Here is a 22,541-nt window from a genome sequence, read left to right on the forward strand (position 1 = left end):
AACGATGTCCCGAAAGTTTATAAGGGCACGACGCGCAATCAATCTCTGGAAGCCAGAAAGGCACGCTTCCTCCGTCGCAGGCGCTTCATGACTGACTACACTTGTGATGCGTGCGCTAAAACTAACCTCGTGAGGTACTACGACCACAGCTACATTCCTCGCAGGGCGAGCGGTCGATACGAAGCCGGTGCCCTAACGCGGTGAGGAGAATGCGAACCGCAGTACTTACGTGCGAGCAGGTCCCTGAGCCGGTTACCCATTCGAAAACTTTACTTAGAAAGTCTTAGAAAGACTAGTTGCGTTCCTGTCTGTTAGTAATATTTTTTTCTGTGGAAGAAATCGCATGAGACGCCGTCAGTACCGCTTGTCTGAATGGGGCCGCGTGTCTGGCGCACCTGTGCCGTCGCCCCCACTTAGGAGCGGTGAAGTCGATGCTTGACTAAGCCACCCTGCGGGTGAACCAACCGGGCGTGCATATATGCTCTCTGCGGCTAATGTCGTCGCGTGCTTCGTCGAAGGCTCTCCAGGACCGCGTCTCTCTGAGCGGTACGCGGTTGCGAAAAGCTGGGATTTTGTCGAAGCGCACTCGGGTTCTACCGGATTCATCCTTTCGTCGATGCTGTAGGGCATTCATTTCTTCTCTGCGGGCACATCGTGCTTTTACGTTTTGTTCTCTATTTCAAAATGTTCTTCAAGGGAAAACTGTCTTCGCCGCGACACTTGAGTTGATGCACCTTTTGGGTTTGGCTTGTTCGGCAGGCTGAGCAGGTGAAATAATTACTTTTTGCATTCTGACATTGAAATCATCCTAACTCGGAGATTTAGACCCGTAAATACAAAGCGCGAATTTTCGCGAGGACCAACTCTGGTGAGAAGAAATGTCTGCTGCTTCTGCTCATGATATGAACTTCCATTTTGACTGATTCTTGTCCGCGAAGACCAACTCCTGCAGTGAAAAGAAATATCTGCTGTTTCTTCTCATGCTTTAAGGTCCCACATTGATTCATGTCTACTGAGATTTAGGCTGTCTAAGCGCTTTAGCTTGTTTGGGCTGTTCGCTGGCCATTGAGCTAAAATAAACTTGCGGAAAATTAAATTTAGAATCTATTTAATAAAATAGATTCTAAACTTTGTGGCAATGGCGTCCAATTACAGAGAATTACGTGGCAAAGTGGAGCCCGGTTACTGTTACCACAATAATAGAGCGAAAAGTATCACTGACGGTGGGCTGAAAGTTATCTGTAAGGTACGAAAGTCTGGTGATATTAGTTATTTTCGTTGCTCTTCCCGACACCTTCGTCGTCGCCCACAGGGTGGTTTCGGTACATAGAACTCATCAATTCAATTTTAATAAAACATTCTTGTCGTGCTAGGTTGATCTAGCTGTTACTTCTGCTCGCTTCTAATCACGCTTTTGCTTTCTTGTTTTTTCAGTCCACCACCAGAAAATCATTCACCGCGACATCAAGCCGTCGAACCTGTTGCTGGATGACAAAGGAAGAGTGCAGGTAATTGTTCAAAGATATATGGCGCATGGTGAATCAAGGTGAATTATGCTGACGACCGGCTAAGATAGTGATTCGGCATGCTACGTGGTAAGTTCAAACACTGGCCAGCCCAATTAACAACGTGCATTATTCCAACGAATTTGATAAACTACAGTTTTCAATGGCGAAAAAAAACTCCTCAACGGATACTAAATTACAGCGCTTTGAAAACAAGACAACATAATTTGCAAGTCCTCTGTGTGATGAATAACATTGTGGTGTCTGATGGAAACCGATCTCTCATAAAATCACAATGAAACCGCGTGTATGTTTAAGCATGTTGTATATCTGACAGTAGCGGATGTACGATTTGACTTTGCTGTTAGTATTTTTAAAAAATCGGGCTGGCTTTTTTACGTTTTCGTTTCCGAACCCAGGTTTCGGTATTTTTCGGCGAATATTATTTTCTATCGAAGAAACACCGACTTTTTTCCGTAATTTAATGTAGCATTTCTGTGTGTTCAAAAGTGACAGTCTATTTCGGTGTTTTTTTCATCGCGAACAGTTTATTTAACAGCAATTAACTGTAAATAGCAATACTTGGAGCTGTGCTTGTGCAAGATATTGCTATTGTCAATAAAAGAGAAAGTCAAGTTAGATGGGATAGCCGGCATACAAAAAGAAAAATGGAAGTTTATTTCAGAAAACTAGGTTGACATGTTTTTCTTATGTTGCCGCACTGGGTTAAGCTCGAGGGCGGGGCTTCACGTAGTCTACTTGTTGATGGCAACATTGGAACTGCTGCTCAGTGTGCACGGTATCCTGGTTCACTCTTTCGTGACGCCCGTGCGTGGTTTCGCATCAGTGTCCTACAGGCAGTTGATTAGCCTACTTAACCGATTAACTGCTTTAAGTAGGTGACGATAGCGAACAAACACTGGTCACTAGAAGACGTCGAGGAGGGGTTTTTCTCGGTGTGCAGAGGAGTGTAAGCTAGCGGAGCAATACATCAAATCGCACGACTGCGCTGCTTACTCAACAATATCATCGTCGCGTAATGCCCCTGCCTTCCCCACTCAGTTGATTTTCAACTCGGAGAGAGTGTAACTCTCATTGAACAGCCAGCTAGCTATGCCTTACATACCAAGTATACTGACCTCTTTTGGCTAAAGCTGTTTTGCCCGTTAATATGCTTTCCCCGCTTAACCGCGGCCGTCACAGTTCAAAACCGCTGGACCCCACCCCGTGATCGCGCAAGCGCGAACCGAGCGCACGCCGACCACGGCGGGCCCTGCTCTGAAGGAACAAATGAACAGCACACTGGCTGACGCAGACAACAACAATGACAACAATAATAAAACAACAATAACGCCAGGTAGCAGCAAAAAAATTCAGGGGCATTTTGACTGTCTAAAGTGCGTAGAGGCGAAAGCGTTTTCCGCACCACTTTGACTGCCTCTGTGGCACTGGTGGCGTCACATGTAATTGAGTACTAATTACTAAGTGATGACAAATCACTAATTAATGGTTAATTACTGATTAATGCCTGAACACTAATTAAATGCTAATTAATGACGCTTAAGCTTCGCCTTTAGGAGTGGAACGCAAGAGCGTATTGTAGCGCTGCCAGGGAGTCCACGAACGCCACCACCCGTTCGGCGCGCTGCCTTGCCATTTGAACGCAACTCTTTTTGAGGAAAGGAAATGTATCTGTCTCGCATATCTCGGTGAACACCTGAACCTCTCCGTAACGGGAAGGGAGGAAGATGGGAGTGAACGAAGACACCGTATTTACCAGACGCGCCTTTGTTCATTACAAACCATCGAGCTGGCATGGCGGAGTGGATAACATGCTCGTCTCGCACTCCGAAGACCGGGGTTCGATTCCCGAGCTCGACCAATTTCCTACTCAGTTTTATTTATTTATGTGGCCTGACTAGAAAAGGTAATTAGGCTAATTGGGTAATTAAGCAATTAACTAAGATTAGTCCCACTTACATGGAGCAACACTATATGATCTCTTCAATTGGTTGCAATTGGCCCCGTTTGAAATTGGCGCTCTGTGACGTCACGACCGTTTCGACCAACTGAAAAGCGTGACATTTCTGTCGACAACTGCTGCTTACAACGATGAGACATTAAAGGCTTTCACCTTAAAACGCTAAGGAATCGAGGACGTTCGACTCACCAGCAAGGTTACGAGCAAGTGTTCGCCCACGCTAGGGCAGGGGAGATGCTCCACAGCGGGACGGGACGAGATGCGTGAGAATATTCCTCCCCACGAGGCGTCGCCCCGCCGGCGGAGAGCGGAGCTTCGCGCCTGAACGTCAGTGCGCGTCCAAGTTCCCGAGCCAAAGAGGGCCGTCTCTTCCACGCACGCGCGCATTAGTCACATCCGTGGAGTTCCTGGCGCTACGACGCCGGCGCTCTCACTTTTTAACGCGGCAGCGTTAAGGGCCCCATGCCGCAGAAAAGCCGTCGCCGGCGTCAGCGGCGTTGGCCGTGAGCTAAAAATCCCCGAAGCATTAATAAATAAAACCGAGTACAAATTTGGTCAAGTTTGGGATTCGAACCAGGGTCTCCAGAGTGCGAGGCGAGCACGCTAACCACTCCGCCACGCCAGCTCTACCCGAGAGGACTGGGAGGCGGCCCTGCTCAGCTGCCAGGAACTATCGGCCCAACAGGCCCTGGTTCGGCGGACTTGTGTAGCGGTCTCGACCAACGGGATCCCGGAATGAGGGACTCCGCCTAGTATTGTAAGGGGTGAGACCCATTAGGGGCGTCTCCCCGAGCACCTCTCTGTAAATAACTAAATAAATGCTCTTCACCACCACCACCAGCTCGATGGTCTGGAATGAACAAAGGCGCGTGTAGTGAACACAGTGTTGTCTTACGAGGACTGTGGTGTCCATTCCTTTCGGGTGTACACGAGATATGATAGACAGACATATATCCTTTCCTTAAAACCAATTTTCATTTCCTTTTCCTTAAGGCCCTTACGGCGCGGTTTGGGTGTCCACCGAAATATATGTCGTTTCCTTTCCTTCTGGCAAGGCGTCGCGCCGACGGCAGATGGCGTTCTGTGGACCCCTTGGCAACGCTGCAACACGCTGTCGCGTCCCTCTCTTAAAGACTAAGCTTAAGCATGTTCCAGATTTTTTTAGTTGAGGTAACTAAGCTCGGTAGGGTGCATCGCGGAGAAGCCAACCACAAGGGAGAATTAGGGCCGCGTCCCCACAAAAAAGAATTTCGAAAAGGTCGCCCGGCGTGCATTTATCGTTTTTTGTTTAAACCGAATAGTCCGACCCCTAATATAATTCATAATTATTTGGGCGCAGGAGTAGCCTTATTGCAGCTGTAACTGCAAGATCCATCAATGTTAAAGGGAGGACTTAACTACCATACAATTAGTGATTCGATTTTAAGGTAAAACACATGCTTGCTCATTTTATAGGAATTTTATCCCGACACCAGATCTCCTATGTCTTTCAAGTTCGATGGAGGAGCACACGTGCAAGTAAACGTGTGCGCGAATATCCCAAGGTGACTTGGACAATGCTGCTGTTCCTGAGCACGGGTGCTGAATTCGCTCATCCCACGATGCTTTGGTGTTTGGCGGCATGCTTCAATAAATCTGCGTCATTGGGCGTATGACTTAGAAAGCGGCCGCTCACGCGGAGATCACTTGCATTCGTTTCGGAAGAATTGTTATGGTTAAATAACGTCCTGAATAAACTCTCCATTTTACAATTGCGGCGTTTCGTATTCTTTGAGGGTGTTAAGGCGCTATTTACTTGAAACTTGTGTGATTTGTCCAAAGATTTAAATATTCCCTTGTCGGTCACTCAGTTTATTAGTAGACACAATAAACGGTTGCCCTGGCAATCACTGAAAGTATAGGGTTTGTTTAGGCCTATGAAATCCATGACCCAGTGTAAACTTTGGTCGAATCGGCAAATACATATGGCAGCCGATTCCGCTATTTGTGTTCCAGAAGCGGTGAGCGAATAAGTAATTACAGCAACATCAAACCAGCCTGGCTTGCAACAGAATTATAAGAAATTTGCTGAAACGCAGCCTTCAATACACGAAGATTTGCCGGCTTCGCTTAAATATAATCTCAACGGTGGTTCAACATTTCAAGCAGTTTTTTTTTCTATGCTTTTTTTTTGTGTAGGTGTTGTAGGTTGAACATGTTTTTGCTCCTGGGTTAGGATTAAAAATTGAAAGGGTGTTAGGTATCTGTGTGATAATCGAACTGCAGTCAGAGCTGGGGTGGTGTTCTGGGTAGGGGTGCCTATTGCTGGGGGTGTGCGCGTCATGGACTACTGTCTCATGCGTGTGAACTCCCGCCATGCACACTCACGCGCGATCGCCTATCCATTCATCTATATAAGGAGGGTGCCCAACCTAAGAGCCGCTGAGGGCAAAAGAAATGAAGTGTGGAAAAGGGGACAGAGAGAGAGAGAACTATAGACATCATCAGTTTCGTCATTGTGTTCAAATCAGTTTGTAGCTGGCAATCCAGCCAGTCAGGACGGTGTCGCTGTCGTAAGGCCATGAGTAAAGTGACTTCAAATGCGACCACTGCGAGGGCATTGTCGTGACGTAGGTGTCAGGATGTCAGTGACAATGGGGGCTCAGCTGTTGCTGCAGAATGCTACAGGAAGATACGAAAGCATCACAAGAAAATCAGACCAGCGCTGCACTTGCAACTACATGTTTTGTTGAAAATACGAAGAAACTGTAGGAGGGCAAGTGTTTTTCCACTTGGTCGTGATTCGGCACTGACATCAAAAACAACACGCCACGAGTTTTAGAGTTTTACTTGCATGCAAGGAGAAAACATGGCAACATGATTCTACGGATGAGCACCTGGTGCATGCATTGCAGACATTCGTTGCCAAAAATTCGAGGTGCTTAGCTCTCTCCTCTTAATGGAAGCAGAGGCTTGGCTGGTGTACGTGTAGGCTTTTCTGTCGTTAGAGAGACCTTCCATAGCTATAGGAGCACGCAAGTATAGGTGCCTGTGAAATTAAAGTCATGGTGGGTTAGGGCTGCGAAACTTCGATTAAGTCTGGCGAGCTGTGTAGCGCGACTCCTTAATCTGCCGCTGTTGCAAAGGGAAAAGACGTCGGTGATTCACACAGATTCTCGGTTAATTCTGCTACCCTGCAGAACTTCCACGCGGAAAAGACTTGCATGGGCTCTACACTGTTCAACAGAAAACTGTTACTTCGAATTACACAACCGAATATAGGAGCGACAGTGTTCACGCTTTTCCCTTTGAAATTTTCATGCTAATTTTGTCAAATATTGTGACCGCTTAACTCATCTTGCAGCAGCAACTGATTTAGTACTCATGGCCTGTTCCAGATTGCCGACTTCGGTGTGTGCAACCATTTCGAAGGCGTGGACGCGCTCCTGTCTGGAACAGCAGGCACGCCCGCCTTTGTTGCACCAGAAGCTCTGAGCGGTGAGTTGATCACTGCTCCATTTTGGCTTCTTTCTATCAGTGACGATGGTGTATAAACTCTGGTGCACCGTGCCGAGAAGAAATAAAAAGTGTGCCAAATGACGTCAAGGAACTGCCTGTTCTACTAGACACATAAGCTCAGGTGCTTCATGACGTGTACTCTGCACTTATCTCAGCCACTCGCACTCCATTTGGGTGTGCGCGCTTTAGCATGGAACGCTGGAGCTAGTGAGCGGATTTATTCGACAGCAAACACACCAATGTTTCTCTTTTTTTTTACTGTGCGCTGCCTGCATAATGTGTGAGATCTCTTTTCTAATAGAGCATGAATCTGTTGCAGTTACCTGGTGGGACATCTACCTTGGGATAATTTTCACCTAATTTTCAAAACTTGCTTTCAGTCCTTACGTTGGTAGCTTTGGTACAAATTATTATAAAATACCGGATAGCCCTCGCTGTAAACCCATGTGCAGGTGTATTCGATTCCTAAAGGCTTCTGGTCATTTCTTGAATTCCACTGGGACAGCGCTGTGCTCAAAAATAAAAATTGATATGAAATTCCCACAGGTAATGCAGTACATCAGACGAATAGGTCTTGTTTTTAGAAAAGTAAAAACTCGTCAACGACCAACTTTTCTCTATCTAAATACCTTCGTCATAGCATTAGCTTGTTTCCCTCCTTTTAAGGTGCATATGACGACGAGTAGCTGCCGTACTAATATAGTCGCATGGAGCTTAAAGGGTTTCACAGCTCTTTTTTAATTCTCAGGCCTGTGCTTCGTACACCACGTAAAACATGAGTTGCTGTTCAGGCGTCGAGGTCGACATTTTTTCTTCCTGGGTAATTTTGCGCGCTTCTGCTTAGTCACTAATGCCGTGCGATCATATCTCTCATTTTGCCGCGCTGAGTACAAGTTACCTTGCACATGCAACGAACTTACGCGAGCCATTCATCTTGTGACTCCGCACCTTATTTTCCTGAACGATACCATTTTTTGCACGATCTCGTACGCGGACTTTCTCGTCGACTGATTTGCAGCGGAAGTCTCGCAGAAATGGGCATAAAAACGAGAAGAAACTAAACAGCCTTCAAAAAAGAAAGCAGACTAGAATTCAATGTCGCCAATTTGTCCACGCGATGTTTCACCTCAGCGAGACTTCGGTGACAATTTATTAGTGGACAGCCTTTGAAAAGAAATGGCGACCTCTGCTGCTGCTTAATGTTGTTTGAGTGTCCATGTTTTCTCTTCGCCAACTATTGCTGTTATATATTTTTAAAACTCTCGGTTCTCTTTAATTAATTCTTCTTTATTCTTTTCCAATGGCTCTTTACGCTGCAGACAACCGAAGCGAGTACAGCGGGAAGGTGAGTTCTTCGTTACTTCACTTCAGCATGGAAAGAGCGAGGCACGGGAGAGTTATTTACTTCTCTTGAAACGAAGCACCGGAGAATCCATGCATCACGGTCGCAAGTTTTAATGCACCCTTCTCGATACTTTAATAAAGCCATCAATTTACTGAACTAGCCTTATTAGGAGGAACGCCTTCGTGAACCTAATGGGATTTCGGCGCCCACGCATTTAGCGCCAGCTAGCAAAGTTCCAACATTGGCTGCTCATAGCAGCTCCGGAAAGTTTTTATTTTTTTTTTTACTTTTTCAGGAAATAAATGACTGACGATTTGAAGATGCCTTTAAATATTAACATACGAAAGGCTGATGTATATCCTTCAAGGATAATAAACAAAACTTTCCTCCGCGAGAAATTAACTAATGCAATATATCGCCAGCGAGTTATGGAACATTTCTGTAAAAGGATCCTGCTATGCATGGAGGGTTTCCACAGTTTACGAGGTGGCTTCTGAAAGTAAGCAAAAACTGCTTGGCAGGCCTTTCAGCAGATGGCTTTTGGTTTCGCAACGGCAGTTTCTAACTAGTTTTGTTTTCCTTGCTAGCTAAACATCGATGATGATCACGGAATCCTTAATGCAGAAAAAAAGCAGCTTTTCTCTATGTGATTTGTTTTAATTCACTAGCCTGCTTCCATAATGAAACAATAAATTCTTCTGGTAACTAGTGAGCGACAGTACCCCTAAAGAACATGAAGGGGTCTTTGCGTTGCTGCTTACGCGTTTGTCCCTGCTTAACAAGCAGCTCCGAACAGCTGCCAAAGAACAAGAGTAATGAACATTTTTTTTTTTTGCAGTATGAGATTAGCTGCAGGGAAGCAAGTCAACTTCTGAGGCTAATTACCTGCGTCAGAAGTGCGTTAATTTTGTTGCTAACGATTTAATTATTGTACCAGATTTGGAGGCTCTATGGTCGGAAAGAACCAAGACAGACCGCTCGGTTTTGCGATTCTGAAATTTTATTTTAATAACTGCGTTACATACATCAGCGCGGCTTGTGCAGGCGAATTGTTCAGCTAGGCGGACATTATGTACGTGATAATGTTCATTAATTTGCAGAATTATTGCTTGAACTGATGAGTGAAGTTTTAATGTTTTATTTTTGGGGGCAAGATGATACCGAGAAGTTGAAGGCCGTCAACATCGAAGATGAGCCGAGGTTTTAAATTTACTTAATCTGCAGTGGGGTTTGAAGTATCGAACGTCAAAAGTATGCAGTTGATATTTGTTCGTTAGCTTTCGCGCATTCTTAGTTTACAAAACGTCGTGTGCGCGCGTTGTATCGTCACGGAAAGTAAGTTTACTTCTTTGACATGTTCGAATACACAAACGACACTCCTGCATGGGATGCAAAATAAATGGAAGTGACCCCACTTTATAATATGTGAATGAGAGAAGGGCAGCATAACAGCCTTTCAAATCACCATTTTTGACGAATAATTTAAACCCCATTGCGCGATTTACAAAAAAATAAATACTGGGCTCATCTTTGGTGTTGACGGCCTTCAATTTTTCTATAATTTCTTGCCCCGAAAAATCGTGAGTAAAAAAGTTGATTAGTTTAGCTTAGTTAATAATTCATGTAATTAATAATCTCTGCTACCTAGATAGTGCCCGCCTTGGTGTGCAGTCTGTCTGCCCAGACTGCGCTGACGTATTTCCCCAGTTTTAGAACAAAAGTCTGTGAGCGTTAAAAAAGTTGCTGTATAAGGAGGGGGTCCAACATACAAATACTGGTAATCTGTTTTCTTCGTGCCCGGAAGAAAAAAAATTGCGAGGACACTTTGGCAACTAAAGTGTTGAGAGGCGAAAGCGGAGGACATTATGCCGTGACGACTTCCGGTAGATGTGACGTCACACCGTTCCTTTGGATATAGGTGCTCAAATTATACCTTTTTAGGAGATCTTCAGTGTTTATTACGCTTAATTACACATTTTTCCATCTAATCTGACACCAATTCGACGTTTCTTCGCCAATTCTGTGACAATTTTCACTATGCCGTGACGACTTCCGGTGGACGTGAGATCACACCGTTCCCGTGGCTATATCGACGTCCGCGCTATTTCGACGCAATTTCAATATTTTTGCCTGTAATTAAGTAACTAATAACTCTGCAGTCATCAAACTTGGCTTCTAGGCTGATTTTTTCCTCCTCTGTCTGCGGCAGGCATTCTTTTTATTCTATCGTTTTAGTTTTCGAGTTAAACGCGTGTGACACGCTTTGTGAACGGACGACAGTATGAGCCATTAAAGGCTTTCGCCTTAATATAAAAGAATGGCTGTTTACCACCCATTTCAACCTCAATGAGCGCGGCGGTTTTCGCCCTCAGCAGCAGCATACGCACAGACCACCTCTTCAAAGATATCGAACTTTAAGCATATATTTCGCTCAAGTTTAATCCACTGCTGTGCAACATTTTTCTTGGCTAGGGGTTCAGTGCATGAGTTTCATCTGTTACAACACACCACAACGACCCAGTTTACCAGAAAGACAATTTCCAAGCCAGCTATGTCTGCAGCTCGGCGTTTTCGTTTTTGTAGTTCACATATTGCTTCCTCAAACTGGTCTCTTGAAATGAATATATTTATGGGGATTTTCCGCAGGGTTTTCTATTAACGTGCACGGGTGCGTGTATCTTTTCCTGAGCAAGCATTCGCAGCGGTTCATGGAGGTTTCTGTCATTGAACGCTTTCTTGTGCACGCAGTTTTGCGTGTCGAATACCCCTTATGTCGCGAAAGCAACCGGAAGTGTAAAAAGCACTGGTAAGTTATTGCTGCAGCACATTTTGAAGAGCACCAAAACTATGCGCTCCACACATTACAGTGAGAAAGGAAATAATGCATTTTTTTTTGTTACCGCCGCAATCAAACAAAGTCAGAATTTTGTCATTTTGCCGAAACTCCCTCTCTAACTGTATAAATGAGAATCTAAGGCTGTCTAAATTCATTATTGCAGTCGGATACAAACCAAGGAAGGAGCGGCAAACTCCATTTAAGGAAGGTAGTCGAGCCAATGGCTTCGAACGAGTGTCACATTGTCACCGTTCATGGTACCGCGCTGCTAGTGTGCCATCGCTGGTGGCTGCGAACTGAGTTTGTGAGTTGTATGCTACCATCAGAGATGAAAGAAATACTGATATAGTTAGCGATATTTCTGATACCAGCAGTTTGACTCTTTGTCGTTTAAAAGTCTTCTAAAGAAAGCAATTTGGGAAGGTAAGGGTGTGCCAGCGTCAACTTTTCCGAATTCCAAAAGAATATAAACACTAACATGTAACAATGACTTGACCATCTAAAATTATGCTGTATTGAATGGCGAACAAAGGGATTTACAGTTTCACATTTTGTAGCATATAGGTTTCTTAATTCATAATTCTGCCATTTACTGTTACCGGCTACTGCCTGTGATGTCAGGGTTGATAGGTAGCGAGAGATACCATTTCGTGGTGCATGTATCAAATACTAAGCTGCGGAATGTTTAAGGGTCAGGAAACAGCTACATGTTGCGCCGATAGAAAATATAACTGCATGTTTATTATTTTTGCTGACGCAAAATGTATGCTGAACTTACGCTTGGCTTGGTAACCTTGAAAAGCATGCAATTTCTGAAGTGTTTTTCTCGACTAAAATTCTGTGTTAACGTAAGACGTTAGCGAGTGGAACGACGCTCAGTCAAAGCAGATCAAATAAAAGAGCAGCAGGGGCTGTAATATTTTCAATTATTTGGTTCCTAATTCATTCGTCAGCAATTTACTTTTGGCGGCTGCCGACTAAGTTGTCAGTGTCGGCAGGTAGCCAGAGATAACATTGACGAAGCTGAATGTTTTGTTTCACCTGCGCAGGCGGTGGACGTGTGGGCGATGGGTGTCACCCTTTACGCGTTCGTCGTCGGCAACGTTCCATTCCACGACCCCAGTGTGCTCATCCTGTACAACAAGATACGGAACCAGCCCGTAGTCTTTCCGTGAGTCAATGTGCAAATCTTTATTTGGTGTATTTGCTCTTAGTGTCCTGAATAACAGTTTACATCGTTTATGTAAGGTTCGTTATTTGGGTAATTTATTATTCCGGCGTCTATTTCATAACTAATTTGTTTGTTGTTTATTTTTAAATATTTTTAGGGAAAGAAATAAGCCAGATAATTTTCACTAAACAAATTTCAAACATGTGCGAGCAGTGTTTTAATTCTTTGTGCGCACATTTATTTAGATCTGATGAAAGAAACAAGTAACTTTCGACCAATTTTTTTATGTGGTTTTGGATCGTGAGTTGTATGGCAATAGACTTGTATTAATAAACCACGCCGACTTTCAAAAATAGTGAAAAATAAATCATATATCATGAGCTGAGCGCTCTACGAACAGTCGCGCATGCAAGAAGATGTTTTTTTTTTCTTTTTCTTGTGACCGTCGAAACACTCCATAAATATCGGAGTGATATGACTCCAGGAAAAGGAGCTCGAGGGTGAGAAAAAAAAGGAATGAAACTTGTCGAGCGTTCTCACGCATAGCTAAATTTTTACTGCCTCGTGGAAACAATGAATTTTAATATAATTAGGGAAAATCAAGTATTTTTAACACTTGCACTCCATATAGTGGAATGCTATTAACTTGTGTAACAAGCCTCAAATTTGTTATTTGCCCTCTATTCCATCTTATATACTACCAAATGCGTTGAATGTGTGCTTGCTTTTAAAATTGTTTCATCTGACCAATGTTTGTGAGTGATCACCCCCCAAACGATAGTGCTGAATTAAAACATGAAATAATTAGCTGTTGCTTACTCTGAGAAAGCAATACAATCATTCTTTGATGTATATTCATAGACGTCATCTCAGTGTGCACTACGGCAGTGAAATCCAATTAATATGTAAAATAAAACGTCGTACAAACACAGCGGCCTGGACGATATTGTATCGGCTGTCACAGTCGATAGAACATGACAACACGGTTGCAGGGCAAAGGAGGCTTCGTGCTTTATTGCGCGCTGGTTTTATAGCCACCACTGGAAAGAAGGGCGACCTCCTCTCCCCAGAAGCCGACTGTGTGCGCATGTCCCGTGGCTTCCGGGACGATGACTTAGCTACCGATACATCCTCCTTCGTTTGGAAAAAAAAAAAAGAAAGAAGAGGAAAAGAGAAAAGAGAAGAAAACTCTGTTACAAACAAATCTGAATGGTGTATGGCCCTCGCACAGACGCCTTGTTGACTTCACTTGCATTGGAAATTTAGGGCACCTGTACAAAGTCCTTGTTGTACGAGAGCCGCCGAGGTGGTGCTATTTGTCTTGTTGATCTCCTTAGTGCTGGTGTTGGCGAGGCAGTGCGCGGGGGATCCTGCGTTGGAGGCGCTGTGCCGAGCTGTGGCATGATAGTACGCGACTGCGGTGGACCAGTGCGGGCCGAGGTTGCCGAATTGTCCGAGCTGTTTTCGTCGTCGACGAAGTCCGGCAGCTCCCGCTCAAAGGGTTCACTGGTCGGTAGCAGGTGCCGCCGGTTGCGTCGCAGAACTCTTCCACCTTCGGTGAGTACGTCGTACGACCTGGGAAACCTGGACTGACGCAAGATCCGAGCTTTCGGTGACCACGTGTTCTGCCTCACCCGAACGACGTCACCTTTCTGCAGTGGAGCCAACGGCCGCTTGAGGCTTTCGGTCTGGCGATGCTTGTACACCTGGTAGTTGGCACTACAGCGCAAGTCCGGCAATGTGGTGCGAAGCTCGCGGCCTTGGAGGATCTCTGCAGGGGTTCGACCGCACTCCAAAGGTGTGGTCCTGTAAGCAAGAAGTCCCAACCAAAAATCTTGTTTAAGTTCGGTGGTTTTCTTTAGGATGCGCTTTACAATTTGCACACCCTTCTCCGCGAGACCATTTGATTGAGGGAATCGTGGACTCGAGGTGGTGTGTTTGAAATCATATCGCTTTGCAAAGGCAGCGAAGTCGTTACATGCGAACTGCGGACCATTGTCTGTGCATACCTCCATTGGTATGCCGTATCGTGCAAAAATGGAGCTAGTTGACTCTATGACGCTCCTCGCTGACAAGTCGTTAAGCAGTTCTACTTCGGGGAAGTTTGACAACGCATCGTATAAACACAAGTAGGATTTCCTACCATACTGGAAGATGTCGATGCCCACTCGGTACCAGGGCTTTTCAGGCACAGGACGCATTTTCAATGGCTCTCTTGGTTGGCTGTAGGCGTACTGCATACATACGCTACACTTCTTGACAAACGCCTCAATGTCCGAGTTCATTCCAGGCCAGAAAACTAGACGCCGTGCCCTGAGTTTGTTCTTATTAATGCCCATATGACCATGATGTATTTTTTCTAACATTTCCCGTTGTAAAGTAGTTGGTATTATAACTTTGCAGCCTTTTAGCAGGACGCCTCTAACTTCGGACAGTTCGCCCTCGCTTGACTTCAGCGGCCCTTCGATAGGAATACCATTACTTAGGCATTTTAGAACGGAGCTCAGATAAGGATCGTTCCTCGTCTCTACGGCCAGTCGCTTCCACGTGTCGTCGCTGACAAGTGAGCAAACCACACTTACGGCATGAACTTCCACGTCATCGCTCTGGATGCTCTTATCGTCCTCGGCGGGGGCCCTTGATAGCATGTCGGCGAGCAGAAGTTTTTTTCCTGGAACGTAGAATATTGTGATCTCATAACGCATCAGCCTAAGAAAAAACCGCTGCAGCCTTGGCGGCATATCGCCAACTGCTTTTTTGTGGATGGCAACTAATGGGCGGTGGTCTGTTTCCACAATAACCTGCCGGCCGTAGACGAAGTGGTGAAACTTTTCGCACCCGTATACGATAGCCAGTGCTTCCTTCTCTATTTGAGAGTACCGCTGCTGCGCGTCAGTGAGCACTTTGGAAGCATAAGCCACGGGTTTCCAGGAATCGCTATGACACTGCATTAAAGCTGCAGCAATCCCATTCTGTGATGCATCACAGGACACTTTTGTTGGTTTTTTGGGGTCAAACATTGACAGGAGCGGTTGTTGGCTCATGCTATGGCATAGCAGTTTCCATTCACTCGCATGGTTATCTGTCCATTCAAAAACTGCATCTTGTCTGATTAGGCTCCTGAGAAGAGTCGTTCTTTCCGCCAGCGTGGGTAAAAATTTTGCAAAGTAGTTTGCGACCCCCAGCATTCGCAGAACTCCCGATTTGTCAGAGGGGGCGGGCATTTCCAACATACTTTTCACTAGTGAAGGGCTCGGTTTTATACCTTCTGCACTGATAACGTCGCCCAAGAACTCAATTTCTTGAACGCCAACTGTGCACTTCTCACGATTAAATGTGAGACCGGCCTGCTCAGCTGCTTGCAGAGCTGACCGAAGGCGTACGTCGTGCTCCTGCCGGGAAGTGCCCCAGACTAGTATGTCGTCGACGTACACTTTCACGCCGGGAAGAGATTCAAAAACTTCATTTAGTGTTTTCTGAAACACTTCAGATGCCGACGAAATACCGAAAGGCATCCGTAAAAAACGATATCGACCGAACGGTGTTGCAAAAGTACAAATCCTGGAGGTTTCTTCGTGCAATGGGATCTGATGGAACCCCGAGTTTGCGTCAAGTCTGGAGAACACTGTTGCGCCCGCTAGCTCGGATTCTATATCTTCTCGCCTTGGCATTTCGTAGTGTTCTCGCTTAATGCATTCGTTTATCTTTCTAGGGTCCATGCACACTCGGATATTGCCGTCTTTTTTGCGAACGATAACGAGAGGACTCACCCAGTCTGTGGCTTCTGTGACTTTTGTGATGATCCCAGCCTTTTCCATGCGTTCAAGTTCTAGCCGAAGCGGTTCTCGCAGAGCCAGAGGTACCCGTCTCGCTGTTTGGACAACAGGTGTGGCGCCTTCGCTCAGGGCCATGCGGTATTCGCGTCGAACACAGCCTGTGCCGCTGAACAGGTGTTGGTAATCGTGAATGACTTTATCAGAACTGTTCACTGTTACGTTGTGAACTTCCCGCGGCAGAAGACCCAGTTCTTCGCTTGCTTCAAGACCAAGGATTGCTTGATTTCCTTTGCGCACTACAAAAAAGTTGCAAACGCTCTTTCGGTTATTCAGCTCCACTTGAGTTCTGAGGACACCCATATGTTTGATAATGCCGCCGCCATACGATCTCAGGATCACACTACTCGGCATTAATGATGGCTTGGGATTCATCTTCCTGTAAAGACCGAAGGGCAACAGGTTAGCTTGGGATCCCGTGTCCACTTTCAACTTCACCAGCAAACTGTTCATGCATACTTCAACGGTCCATTCACGTCGACTGCTGACGCTGCTAACCGACACGTCGAGTACGTTAAAGTCTTCTTCGGATTCTTGCAGTGCGTCCACCTGATTATTTGCCTTGCAGCAGACCGCGAAATGGTTCCTTGCTTGACACTTTCTGCATGTACGTCCGAACGCTGGGCAGCTTCGCGGCGCATGAGTTCGGCCGCATTTTCTGCACTTGAATTGCTTTGATTGCGCTTTACCCAAAAACGGGCTTTCCTTTCGCACCAAGTCCACCGTTTGCTGCTGGCGCTCATTCCATATCTTTTGGTGTTCAGCTGCGCTCTCAGCGGCTTTGCAGATTCCTTCTGCTTTTTTGAGGGTGAGCTGGCTGTCTGCGAGCAACTTCTCTTGTACTTTGCTATCACTGGTGCCAAAAACTATTTGGTCTCTAATCATTGACTCCGTCAATGAGCCGAAATTGCATGAATGGGCTTGAGTCTTCAAATCACGCAAAAAATGTTCAAAGGGCTCACCGGAATCTTGCATCCGTTTCCTGAAGATATACCGCTCGTGGACTTCGTTCCGTTGGGCAGCACAGTATTCTTCAAACTTTTTCACCACCGTCGCATAGTCGAGCTTGTTCTCGCCATCCGCAAAGGTAAACGTGTTGTAGATTGCGATGCCTTCCTCACCTGCGATGCTCAAGAGCAGCGCGGCCTTCGCAGACTCTGGTCGAGGTTTTTCGGTTGGCTCCGATGCAGTTAAGAAGAGCTCAAACTTCTGTTTAAAGAGCTCCCAGTGCTTGCTGATGTCCCCTGTCACACGCAGCGGCTCCGGTGGCTTTAGGAATTCCATCTTGTTGGTCGGTGGCATCCCACTTCTGACACCATGTATCGGCTGTCACAGTCGATAGAACATGACAACACGGTTGCAGGGCAAAGGAGGCTTCGTGCTTTATTGCGCGCTGGTTTTATAGCCACCACTGGAAAGAAGGGCGACCTCCTCTCCCCAGAAGCCGACTGTGTGCGCATGTCCCGTGGCTTCCGGGACGATGACTTAGCTACCGATACAGATATGAAGGCACGCAAGCCACATGAGACACATGGTCAAAGAGAAATACCTTTCCGTGAAGCGATGACGGTATGCCATACGTAACTCACGCAAGTTTTTTAACCATTACCAGCCTTCATTCGTTATGTGGGATAAACAACGCAGTCCTCTTGTTTCCAGCTCCAATCTCAGCACTGAGCTTCAAGACCTTCTCGCACACATGCTAAAGAAGAACCCTCAGGAGAGGATAACAGTACCTGAAGTCAAGGTAAAGTTGGTCCCTGTTTTTCAAGCACTACACTTCAGTCCGATATCTGGAGTGCGATAGTTTACAACAACAAGGGTATTGATTTATATGTCAGTGCCAGAGGGTAGCAAGTCTCGCCTTATTGTGTGCCATGACACTGCTTAGGCTGAGAACAACGTCAAATGTGAAATCGTAGAACTGAAGTGTTCAATGACTGCTGACCGCTAAATGTCCTTCCTACATAACTTTGAGCATGAGACAAGGATTCTAAAAAAAACTCGTAGCCGTATGGTTAACCAAAACTACTTTTCCCTTACAAAACTTTCGTGACACCATCTTCGCCCAGAGGTAGGAGCGGTTGACAATTCGTGTTACGAGTATTTACAAGTTACTATCAGTACAGTTGTGACATCCTTGTTTTACACTCGTATATTAAAAACAATATGGAGGCCCTTGCCCGCATTTTAAAGCTAAGAAAGAATTAGAGAGCTGCACCCGGCCTATGACAATATTCGAAATATTTTCCCTCTTTACCAGAATCCAGAGAACGGCCCTTTCAAGCACATACGATCTCCCATTCATGTTGCTTCAATAATCGTGCTGCAACGTATTATCTCATTGCACACAGGTACATCCTTGGGTGACGCGAAACGGTACATGCCCCATGCCATCTGAAAGCGATAATTGTGTCTTTGTGGAAGTCACCGAAGAGGAGATCGACAATTGCGTGCGCACCATCCCTAAGCTTGACACGTTGGTAAGGAAGGTGTTTTTGACTTCATCAAAAATTTTCTAATCTAAATCTCTTGACATATGTATGTGGGAAACACCGCTTAAACGGCGTAAACATTTGTACAATTAAAAAGACTAGGGGCCCGGAAAGTATGCAGTGCCTTTGTAAATCAGTTGTGAGCAGCGAGACCGCGCTTTGAGCGTACGTCCTTGTGGTCTCTTACCATCCCATCTTCGTCGCGAAGTTTCATATTACCTTATCATACGAAGCAAGTAGTCCAACATCATGTCTTACTCCGAGACTAACCGAATTGACGATTTATGGAGTCTATTTTATTTGCTGGTCGCGAACAAGGTTTTATGCGTGATGGATCCATCTCACACGGAAAGCTCAGGAAACAGATGAAGGGGTAAGGCAAAAATAGGCACCTGAATTGCACATGTATCTGAGTCCTTGCAATCCCGAGTGACAGTCCGTTATCACAAAGATCTTTCTTTAAAAATTTACCTAAAGGACAAAGTGCAAAAAACAATCAGATGCTTTAAGAGTGTCACTTGAGTTTTTATTGAAGCGAATGTTATTATTATGGCTAGGTTTAATTTAGTGTTCCTGACTGTTTCAGCCATCTTTCTGTCTTGTTATTGTTAATATTAGTGCTCTACTTAGCTGATTTGATAGCGTTAGCGGAAATGCATTGCATTTTTAGCCGCCCATAACAAGTCGTCGTGGAAATAAAAATGAAATAACCTTACATATAAGCTTTTTAATGCTAATCCTAGGCGGAGCTCCACCTCGGAATGAATTTACTGCAGAAATCACTTCGCTGATTACAGATTGGCCTGGGCTGCTCTCGTGCTCGCGCTATCTGCCAAGGTGTTTGTTGTGTGTTCAAGCTTCTTCTAGTTTCCTATCTTCTCATCTCTTCGGTGTCTCTAGGGCGAAATGCTTGAGAAATAGGTCATTTATCCTCACAATGAGTCGACGATAAACACATTCTGCCATGGCGCGTTCTGGCTCAAGCTACCCTTGCACTATAAACATGCATCATTGTTATCGCCCTTACTTTATTAATTTTGTTGTTATTTACATCATGTAAAATTTATGTATTTTTTTTTCTCTGCAGATTCTGGTTAAAAGCATGCTGAAGAAGCACTCGTTTGGAAATCCATACAAAGACTTCCCCCGCCACCGTGCCCGTTTCACCAAAGCCACTCGATCCAATTCAGCACCTTCCTCTTTTGACCTGTTTCTTGAAAGGTATGGCGGAATTTCTTGCTATTCATTTTATGCGGGTCATTAATAAACTCCGTACTTACTGACACTAGTGCTGTTCATTTATCGATTCGATTTTCATGGTTACCACGGACGAATTTGAGAAAAAGACTAAATTTTCTCAACCTTCCAAGGTACGCTAAGATAAGCTGTACCAATTTGCCGAACGTGCGTCTTGTCACACGCGAACATGCGGAATTAATTAATATACAAGGCGTAATGCAGTTTCAACGTAATGCTAGCAAACAGTGAATGCTGACCTTGTGAGCCAGTGGTGCAATAATATTTAAATGGCCGAAGTAGAGAACCTCTCGAAAAATTAAAACTTGAAGCGGGTTTAAATTATGGTTACGTTAAAACACAAGAATTCCCACGGCAAAACGTAGCTAATTAATACTGTTGGCGGGTAATAGCGCCGGTCATTTACCAACCTGCGCTCGTTTTTCGCAGCACTTTTATCGCTGAGCTACAAAAATGGCAAAATTTATTGGCCACTTTTGGCCGATTCCACATATGCAGTGCATTCTTTAAACCTTTATTGCCTGAAATCGAGGGCTAAATGTGTTTATCCGAAAGATGGAGATCTTCCTGGGGCATTATGGGGCAAAGTAGGAATCCCGAGTTGCCTTACACGTGCGCTGTCACCACTGGTGTGCCAGTCGGCTAGTGCTTTCGTGATTACCGTAGTTAGCCATCCTGAGCTGCATTAGGCGCGCTGAAAGAAAATGACAATGCAGAACCACGAGGAATAAGGAAGGCGGTTCCCGACGCTGTAGGGAAGCGCACATCTGTTCCAGTTCATGGGTATTGATCTCAGAGTAACCGCAGCTATGCCTCGAAATGCCGTCAGCCAACTTTACCGGGACAGAATTTACATGTACAAGTAGGACGTGCTCAAAAACGAGCAGAATCCAATTTTTTAAACTCAAAGTATTGCACTGTCCGCGACTATCCATTAACAGCTGGGCGCCCATTTTTTCCACTCGCGGTTGCTTGCAGTTTACTCAGTACGTCGAATTCGGAGTTAGGGAGTTATTTTCACTTGAAGATAGTGACAGGAGTAACGAAACGTGGTCGCACGATCTTTCAGATCACAGGCTCTCTGATAAATGCTTAAGAAACTCTAATCTGCTGTTTTATTCAAAGCCACAACCTTTCCTGCAATAAAGCACTGCTTGTACCTGAAAGAACTCATGGAAGAAAAGTAATCAAAGAGGAAAAAATTGTCTCCTCTATCTTTGCTCAGACCTTCAAACTTTTCAAACGCACTCAACCTCTTTTCTTTCGCAGGAAAGTTTCCTTGGAAAGTCCGCTGCCGGCCCTCAACGAGATCAACTTCCTGGACCAGACATAGCGGTGGCAAAAGAAAGTGAGCCGCGTTTGAGGCGCTGAAGTGTCTCCGGTTGCTGTGCAGCGAGCCGCCTTCCCACCAACGCCGAGAGTGAATACAGCGGCGGCGACGACGACGGCAAAAGAAGCCTTCTTACCACGCATGACTTTCTGGTGCAAACACAGTCGCGGCGACGAATGAACTATACACGTTGCGACTGCTGGGTGCCTATACCTCCGCAGCATTAATTTTCACTCTCCTGTTCACACGCGGTGGCCGCGACCCATTGCTCTCTCATCGTTGTCGGAAGATAACATGGATCAGTTAAAAAAGATTACAAAGGATATGAATGCTTCGGTCAAAGAGGCTAAATTTACCTACTTTAAGTCTTTCGACATGCGTATCCAGGATCGCCCTAAAGAATTTTGGCAGTACATAAAAAAAACAGAAAGGATGAATTGTCTATCCCGCCACTCGATCACAACGGAAGTATCGTTCATGATAATCTGGAGAAAGCCAAGTGCTTTAACACGTTTTTCAGCTCAGTTTTTTCTGCTGAGGACAGCAATAGCCCTGCCGATTTTCGCCTTGCCTTGAACTGTACGGAACCCATGGAGAACATTGAATTTGATCAGCGAGGAATTGTGTCGCTCTTAGAACGCTTAAAAGATAACAGTGCCACCGGTCCGGACGGCTTACCCACGATCCTGCTCTCTTCTTGCGCTTTCGCGTTGTCAAGGTACCTTCAAATTCTTTTCACAAAGTCATTACAGGAAGGCTCCTTGCCTGATGAATGGAGGCTTGCTAATGTTGTACCTATACATAAATCGGGACCTAGGAATGTTGTTTCAAATTATCGACCAGTGTCCTTGACCAGTGTATTATGCAAAGTTTTAGAGCATGTGTTTTATACTAGTATTATGAATCATCTTAGTATACATTCATTATTAAATACTAATCAACATGGCTTTCGCAGTGGTTACTCGTGTGTTACCCAGCTTACCGAATTTGTACATGACCTGTCAAGTGCTTTAGATAAGGGATATTCTGTTGACTGTATTTTTCTAGATTTTAAGAAGGCCTTTGACGTTGTATCACATGCCTTATTAATACAAAAATTATATTGGTACAACATAAATGAGAACGTTATTAGGTGGATAAAGGAATATTTGAGCGTTAGGCGTCAATGTGTTGTTGTCAACGGGAAACAATCGCATGAGGTGGCTGTAACATCAGGGGTGCCTCAGGGATCCGTCTTGGGCCCATTACTGTTCATAATTTACATGTATGACATCTTTTCAGGTATTTATT

General features: G+C 45.1%; 2 protein-coding genes across 2 annotated transcripts in view; one reads left to right on the forward strand and one right to left on the reverse strand.

Moving 5' to 3' along the window:
* The window catches only part of LOC149325582 (calcium/calmodulin-dependent protein kinase kinase 1-like), a 51,065-nt gene extending 28,897 nt beyond the window's left edge, over positions 1-22,168 (forward strand). The window contains exons 12-19 of the mRNA XM_089564339.1: positions 1,435-1,508; positions 6,864-6,963; positions 8,304-8,329; positions 12,215-12,336; positions 17,829-17,916; positions 18,524-18,652; positions 19,752-19,885; positions 21,191-22,168. Of these exons, the coding sequence (XP_089420465.1) occupies positions 1,435-1,508; positions 6,864-6,963; positions 8,304-8,329; positions 12,215-12,336; positions 17,829-17,916; positions 18,524-18,652; positions 19,752-19,885; positions 21,191-21,254 (737 nt within the window). The 3' untranslated portion in view covers positions 21,255-22,168. The remainder of the gene's footprint in view (positions 1-1,434; positions 1,509-6,863; positions 6,964-8,303; positions 8,330-12,214; positions 12,337-17,828; positions 17,917-18,523; positions 18,653-19,751; positions 19,886-21,190) is intronic.
* Positions 14,786-17,526, reverse strand: LOC149325583 (uncharacterized). Its single transcript, XM_089563599.1, has 2 exons — positions 16,107-17,526; positions 14,786-15,007 (listed from the first exon to the last, which is right to left on the reverse strand). Exons 1-2 carry the CDS (start codon positions 17,469-17,471, stop codon positions 14,915-14,917), a joined length of 1,458 nt encoding a protein of 485 aa, XP_089419725.1. The 5' UTR covers positions 17,472-17,526; the 3' UTR covers positions 14,786-14,914.
* Positions 22,169-22,541: the final 373 nt, after the last annotated feature.

Source organism: Amblyomma mixtum, chromosome 10, assembly GCF_055824585.1.
Source record: "Amblyomma mixtum isolate Tamu chromosome 10, ASM5582458v1, whole genome shotgun sequence".
Classification (NCBI taxonomy): Eukaryota; Metazoa; Arthropoda; class Arachnida; order Ixodida; family Ixodidae; genus Amblyomma; species Amblyomma mixtum.